This window comes from Scomber japonicus, chromosome 3, assembly GCF_027409825.1.
Source record: "Scomber japonicus isolate fScoJap1 chromosome 3, fScoJap1.pri, whole genome shotgun sequence".
Taxonomy (NCBI): domain Eukaryota; kingdom Metazoa; phylum Chordata; class Actinopteri; order Scombriformes; family Scombridae; genus Scomber; species Scomber japonicus.
In genome coordinates this window covers 22,033,649-22,041,345 of record NC_070580.1, presented here as the reverse complement: position 1 = coordinate 22,041,345, position 7,697 = coordinate 22,033,649, and the positions used below count along the sequence as shown (strand labels likewise).

The window sequence follows — 7,697 nt, the reverse complement described above, 5'->3', positions numbered from 1 at the left end:
GGAGTGCTTTCCTGGAGACAAATTTCCCATTTTTGCATGTTCAGCTACCAGCTGTGCACTGATTAAAAGACTTTCTGGGTTATATTAGCATTTAACTGAAATGAATAGGAAGTTAACCAATTTTGTCTATTTGTCCAATAATTAGTTTCAAATTACATCATTATTTCCAGGAAACTCAGGAAACCATTTGAGAAATTATGTACCATAAAATAAAGCATCAATAAATGTCATTTTCACTACCTTTAATAATAAAAAAAAAAAACTTTCCCACTTAATTAGGACAACTGTATCTTTGTGCAACCTGGGATTTATTTCATAATACATAGACATACTCTTAAGACTTAAATCGACAGGAAATTCCTCAGAGAACACAAGGATGAGGCTACTGTTTATAGAGCATCTTTACAAAACTATTATCCAAAAAAGATAAGTCGCCTGAACTCATCAGAAGTCAAGTGACAACTGTACTAGAAGTGTCTGCAGGAAAACACAGTGAGACTCATAAGGTTCGACTCCTATCAATGAAACACTAACAGTGACAATGGTAACATGACCAGGTGTAACAGGCTGGGGTTTCCTATTTGTTATCTGCATAAAATGTAAGAAAAATGAAACCTGACCATTTTAATTTGAGTTGAAACACATGAAAAAAAATTAAGTGCTCAAGTTCTGTCACAAGGAGGTGCAACCAACTTCATGAGGGGGGCTGAGAATTTCCATTTTAAAGATCATCACCCAACAGCAGAATGAAATAATGTCTCAAGTTAAAATGAAAATCTGTCTGTTCTTTAGCTCTCTGCGACACAATACCCCATCCTTGTCAGTTCCAATTGTTGTTTATCCAGTTTATGTTGCACACAAAACGACAACACATGCTCATTTCTTGCATATCCTGTTTCGTAACATTTGGGATGTTTTTTGTGTGATGGAGAAAAAAAAAATCGACATTTGAGAACTAGTCGGAGCAAGGTAGTTTAAGTTCATATTTCTACTCTTCTCTAACTCACACAACAAAGATACCATGTATAGTTATAGCATATGCGAATGAACTGTCTGTGTTGTGATACATTCACTGTCCGTGAGGAAAATTTCTGTCTTGTTGCAGTAATAAAACAATATAAAAACATTTAAATATCATTGCAATTATATTCTACCACAGTTCAATTTAAAACGTACTATTTCGTAACGCTGTTTTTTGCCCTGACTGTTTCTCATCGAAAGCAGTGATGCAATGACATGCTTTCTTAAAGGTAAAGAAATAATACTAGTTTCAAAGAGATCTCTTAAATAGTGTAAAATGTAGTGTTTGATTCCAGTAGTCAATGTCTGTCAAGTCCAACAAAGTGTCAAAAGAGGATTCAAAAATATCTTGGAACCAGTGTACAAACTATTGTTGAATGAGGCAGAGCCACTAGAGTAGCATAAGAGAGTCTTATAGAAGAGATAAGAAGCCGTTATCTGTGGAGTCTTGCTGGTCAGATTTCCCACTTCGAGAGCTCTTGCTGGGGTTTGGGGTGGTTGAATACTTCGGGGGGTATCTGATGAAGAGACGGTCCTCCTCCTTTTTGATCCATCTCAGAAGCTTCGTGATAGCAGTGATGGCACAGGCCTTTGTCACCAGAGGACTGAAGCAGGTGTATAGCTCAAATTTACTTGTGACCTACAGCAAAGAGGAAAATTATAACTGGTCATTCACTTGTACCTAAATAACTGGTTTAAAGTCTGCTTGATCTAGGTGATTCATGTAAGCTTTTCCCCCAGCTACATTTCTCCTATAGCAAAGGTTTTCAAGGTATGAAGTGGGCCTCCCTAACAGTTTGAGGGGGAGGCTCAGTGAATGGAAGTGAAAAAATATTACACTAATTATTACATTAGTTATCAAAAAGGAGATCACATAGAATAGTCTATATATTTGATTTGATTAAAGAGATAGTTCAGAGATGCAGTCATTTTGGGGGAATTTTACTTTTGTTTTCTATTTCCCAGAATCAGAAACTAATAAATGCCTTCGGACAGACATTTTTTATGTACTTGGTTTAGTCTGAAGTCAAACAGCAACATCATGCCATCTAGGCTCAACTGTTGAGTGTCTATGGGATCAAATAACATAATTATGATCCCAATGGGATGCAGGAATTGAGTGAAACTAAGTAAGTAACCCAAGGGGGCTTTTTCCAATCTTTGTCTGAGAAGAGGCCCACAGTCTCAGACTCTGAAAACCTCTGTCCTAGAGAACTCGGGTTTCTTGATGATGTAAATGTTTAACCAGACTTCTAATCAGCTTTTTACAAATAAACGTGCATGACTTCACACAGGGAAAATAACAGTGGAGCAGGAGGGAGAAAGGAGGGATCATTACATGTAACGCTATATTGTCACCTGTACTGAAAAGTCTGGCTTAAACTCAAACACACAAAAAAGACTCTAGAAGTCTTGACTATTAGGAATATTCAGACATATTTGTGCTATACACGCATGTTTGTCTTTATATCTTTGTGAGACATAATGTGCCCTAACCATAACCTAACTTTACACTCAATTCTAACCTTAAAACCAAGTCTTAACTCTCAAATTGCCCTTTGAGGTTGTGAGGACCAGCCAAAATGTCCTCACAATGCTGTTTTTCAATTGAAATTGGTCCTCTCTAAGACGGGAAGACACACACACACACACACACACACACACACACACACACACACACACACACACACACACACACACACACACACACACACACACACACACACACACACACACACACACACACACACACAGCAAACTGTGTCACTAGTTAAGACAAGTACGCAATGCTTCCAGGGTAAATATGTACACCAGGTTACCATAGCACTTGTATTGACACTTTACACGTGTAACCTGATTTCTTCAGTTTACGTGTAAATGTGGGTTAGTATGTGTGTTAGTGTGTGACAGGCCTGTGTCCAGTAATACAGTGCTCAGAAGATGCACATTATAACAAGCCTGAACACAGATACATACCCAAGCTAGCAGAGTTTCCCTCTCAGCGACGTGGTAGATGAGCTTGAGGGGTCGTGAGGTGCTGTGGATGCGGCTGTGCATATAACGATAAAGATCCAGCAGTCTCATTTTCTCTTCTTCACTGCTGTATGGTGCCTCCATCTCTGGGCTACATGCAACAACAAATTGGACATCAGGGTTAGAAACCGAAGACAACTTTTTTTTTTTTTTTTTTTAAATGCAGTGAAATGCAGAGACATAACCTTGATGCTAAATTTTTCCATCATTTTTTATCAATAGTGAGAAGACAAAATTGAACAGAGCCTAACAAGAGGCTGATTCAAACATCATTTTAAAGGGAGATTTCTTGTTATGTGCTGCATCGTTCTGAACAGTGCTATATTGTATAAATCTTTCTTCTTTTTTTTTTTTTAAGTGTAGTGCAATGATTATTTCTCTAACTCCATTTTCAAGGTTTTGACTGGCTGCTGGCTCATGTAATAGGACACCTCATGCTTTCAGTTCAGCTCATTAGGAGATCAGTGAAGTTAAATGGGAGGATTAGTGAAAGATAATTTAAATGTCTTCCCATTTTTATTTCTTGGTGCCTTTGTAATGGGTATGTCTATTGCAGAAACACTGACTTTCTGAGTTACTCATTGAAATGAACAACATTATAAGTGTAAACATTATTTCTTAAAAGTAAATTGGCTTTATACTCTCTTCTGTACAAGGTATTTATTTTGTGCAAAAGCCTTCAAAGTACTTTTCCTTGAAATTCTAAGCAGCGAGCCACCCCACATCCACATTTATAAAATTACATTTAGGCAAGAATATATAACAATATTTTGCACAAACACAATATCTATCTTGTTGTATTTAATTTTCTGATCATGAATCCCCAGTTTACGTCAATATAGTCCTGTAGTTGCAAATAATGACACACAAACCTGGTAAATTGAGTTAGCTGGCGGTAGTTGTCTGGCACATCAAAGGGCTTGTACATGAAGTGTCTGAGGTCTGAGACGCCCACCTGGCTCACGCTGTATGAGTGGGCTTTAGCAATGAGGCTTAGGGAGTTTTGAGCCACCATGGCCTCCTCTATCTTCCTCTTGCACTCGGCCACGGCGTAGAAAGCTTCCTTGTCTGTTGAGAGCAGCAGCAAACAAACGGTGCATTCTGGAGGGTCCAGGTAGGAGATGTATGCATAAAAGTAACAGTCAGGATTAAAGAGGGGGAGGCAGATGGGAGTCCAGATCTCCCCGGCTTGAAAGGCAGAGGAGGCTCCGATGAGGTTGAGCAGGAGGTGGACGTCAGCGGGCTCCAGTCTACTGTCCTCGATGACGTTTTTTTCTTGGACAATGGTGAGTAGCTGGTTCTTGGCAATGAGGATGGAGAAAACCAGGTTGGGCGTGATCGCTTTCTGTAGGATCTGGCTGAGAGAGTCCCTGAGAGAAGAAGCTAGGGGCAGGCAGTGCACTGCAGCTAGCAGGAAGCTGGGGTCCGAATCCACCAGGTTTAGAAGGCCATCCAGAATCTTCTCCGAGCCAGCTAGCAGTCTTCTCAGGTCGTAGTTTTTCTTGTGTTCAAAGATGCGAGATATGCTGGCCTGGGTGAGCATACTGATGATCTGATAGTACACATAGAGGAGCTCTCCACGCAGCTGCTGCTCAGACTGACGACTGCTAGAGACACACACCAGTACAAGAGGCCCTTTCTGTAAGAACACCACCGTGTGCTCCTCTGATGGAAAGAAGACACATTTTAAAAAAAGACAAGACAAACATTAAGGGTCATACTTATATTCAGAAACAATAATCACAACTCTTGCTTAAAAACATTGTGGATGTGAGTGTAAATGTAGTGGACATTTCCAAGTGAAACACTGAATCAAATAAATACGTGGTGAATGTCTAAAAATCCTGATAATTAAGATATCTTTATGATGTAGACATTTTAGTGGTGATAAATGAACCAAAAATTGATTAGATCAATTAGAATTTGATAGATAGGTCAATGCCACTGTGGTCACAACTAATGGTCACTGCTTTCACAATCCACTGAAAATTGTCTACACTTGGACTATGCCTCAAACCACTCCCAGTTCTCTCTATGGAGCTCTGTAGTTACTGTAATTGTTGATCTGAGTGTCCAAATTCTAAGTGTGTACATTTATGCCCTAAAAACATTCACACTACGGAACGAATAAAGTTGTGTCTATAGCACATGTGTTACTTTCTGCTAACAAGCCCGCAATTCATTTTAATATTTAAGTGTCTGAATTCTTAATCTACTGCTACTCACAAGAGTGAATAAATATGTGTCTCCATATATATATATATATATATATAAAGTAGAAGTGAATGAATAAACAATGGAGTGATTTCACACACAGCCCTGCTCTCACCCATGTGAACAGAAAAGGTCAGATCACCTGTGACATTCACAGTAATGTTACAGAACCTTAAATCTGTCAGATATGTATCATGAATGATTCCTACTCTCACCTGAATAGACTGAGCGGATGATATTATCTCCACTTTGAACAAAAGACACCAGCGCCATCATCACTCCCATTGTAGATGAAAGAGCCTCTTCACTGCCGTACCGAGAATAGATGGGCTTGCCCGCTTCACTTAGCACAAAAACATGCTTCCTGTGCTGCCGCCAGCTGTCAGCTGTCACATCCTCTTCACGGTGAGTTATAAATGCAGGACATTCCTGGGTGCCTGCCTCTAACAGAGGAGATGACCTCCCCTTTACCCCCAAACCCTGCTCCTCGAGCTTGGCCTTGGCCAGCATTGTAACAACAAACTCCCCAGAGTCGCTCTGGTCATTGTCCGCAGCATTCTCGGTTCCTCCGTCAGTTGGCTGGGTGGATGCGATGTTCTGACACTCAGGGTTTTGAGTCTCCTCAGTGTCTAGCTTTGTTACCTGGTTAGAATGGGACTCTGCATCCAGACTGGGCTCCTCTGCTGTGATGTCTGAGATGAATGAATCTACAGTCTCCTCTTTGTTTGCAGTGCCACTGTCGTTTCTCTCCACCTGATCAGGAAACATGTGATTCCCCAAGAGGGAGAGAGAAGTCGCCAAGGTGTGTGCTGAAAACAAAATTAGATCATGAAATGAATTATGAAAATGAAGACAGGCAAGCTCAAGAATTATTACAGCTTTAATGAACGATATTCATCCCTTCAACTCTTCATTATTTATTTACCAGGTGGATTATTCTCAGAGGGTGGGTCACAAATCTTCACTCCCTGTGCCTCGCCTTCTTGATGATTGTCTCTCTCCATGATACCATCCCAGTCACTGAAGATAAAAAGAAATACAAATAACACCATAAAAGTCCAAACTCAAAACATATTCAAATGGTGGAAATTTTAAGAACAATTTTACAATGTTTGAAGTCTGTCATAAAACAACAGTCAGATCCCCAAATGAACACTGAAAGAGGACTCCTCATTGTAATCATTCCTCCTGTTCATACTAGCAATTAAAAGATCAGCTTCAAATGTGCTTTCAGTTTCAGTGATGAGGGCCAAAATTCACAGTGTATCCAAAAAATGCATTTTTAAAGTTTGTCTGAAACTCATGTGAGGCTTCAGCAGTCTGAGTTAGTCATATCAAGTGGATATCTGACACATTTACAGTCTTTTTTAGCACCAAATTCCCTCTCTCTTTGTGTTTACTCAGTCAGTGTTTCTCTGTTGAGCTGTAGTGGAAGTATAATAACTAAAAGAGGGACATTGGCACTAAAAAGACTATAATGTTTAAAGATATATACTTGGTTTGACTCATTTGGACAACTGATGCTTCATATTAGCTTCAGATAAACTTTTAAACACATTTTTGCACAGAAGGACGGCCCTGTCCCCTATCACTTACATTGTTAATGCATTATGGATGGATGTTCTATTGGTCAGTATGGACAGGCGTAGGGATTGTGGCAAGAAAAACGTGTTTCGATGTTCATATGATGACTGACTAACTGTTGTTTTAAGACAGATTTGTTGTTTTAAGTCAGATTTAGAAAACTGTAAACCCGTCCTTTAAAACCTTGAGACAGCATGCATCTCGAGACTCTCGTGAATAGCTGCACTGATACTGGATCAGTGGTCTGATCACATGATTACAGAGGAAAACTTAAAGAGGAGAACTACAAGATAACAGAGCAAACTCTTGAGTTTACCAGCAGCATGGTTGATACTACACGACAGATAAAGGACAGTCATTTACACGTAAAGAAGAGGAAAGTAATTGTTGTTGGACAGCCAAGGCTGGTGAGCTAATGTTTGTTTAATAATTCGTCAACGTTGCCTATTAGGCTAATGTTAGCTTGTCGCCGCCAGGGAAGGTTATTTTTCCATCTTGACAATATTCAACTGTAAATTCTGATGCAACTCAGTAAATGTTGACTGTAGTTATGCGGCTAACCTGTTAGCAAGCGACACACACCGATCAATTTCATGGCCTCGGCTTAACACTGAGCACGCAAGCAGTCGTGGTCAGCTTAAACTATAATACAGGTGACACAAAGAGTAAAACTTACGATTGGTGTACCGCTGAAACGTCAGGTGCTATACCTAATTTGCAACATTGACTTTGATCGGCAGTCCCGGGTTGCAAACAAGCTGTCAGGAATGAGAAGCAGAAAAACAAATTTTCCTCTTACCATAGCAGACATCCGGAATTTCTGATGACAAGTTTAGCCGACCAAT

General features: G+C 39.8%; 1 protein-coding gene across 1 annotated transcript; it reads right to left on the bottom strand.

Moving 5' to 3' along the window:
* Positions 1-299: 299 nt before the first annotated feature.
* Positions 300-7,639, bottom strand: mon1bb (MON1 secretory trafficking family member Bb). The gene is made up of 6 exons (XM_053315283.1): positions 7,529-7,639; positions 6,194-6,288; positions 5,484-6,077; positions 3,927-4,719; positions 2,998-3,145; positions 300-1,660 (listed from the first exon to the last, which is right to left on the bottom strand). The coding sequence occupies exons 2-6, from the start codon at positions 6,270-6,272 to the stop codon at positions 1,433-1,435; spliced, it is 1,842 nt and encodes a 613-aa protein (XP_053171258.1). The 5' UTR covers positions 6,273-6,288; positions 7,529-7,639; the 3' UTR covers positions 300-1,432.
* Positions 7,640-7,697: the final 58 nt, after the last annotated feature.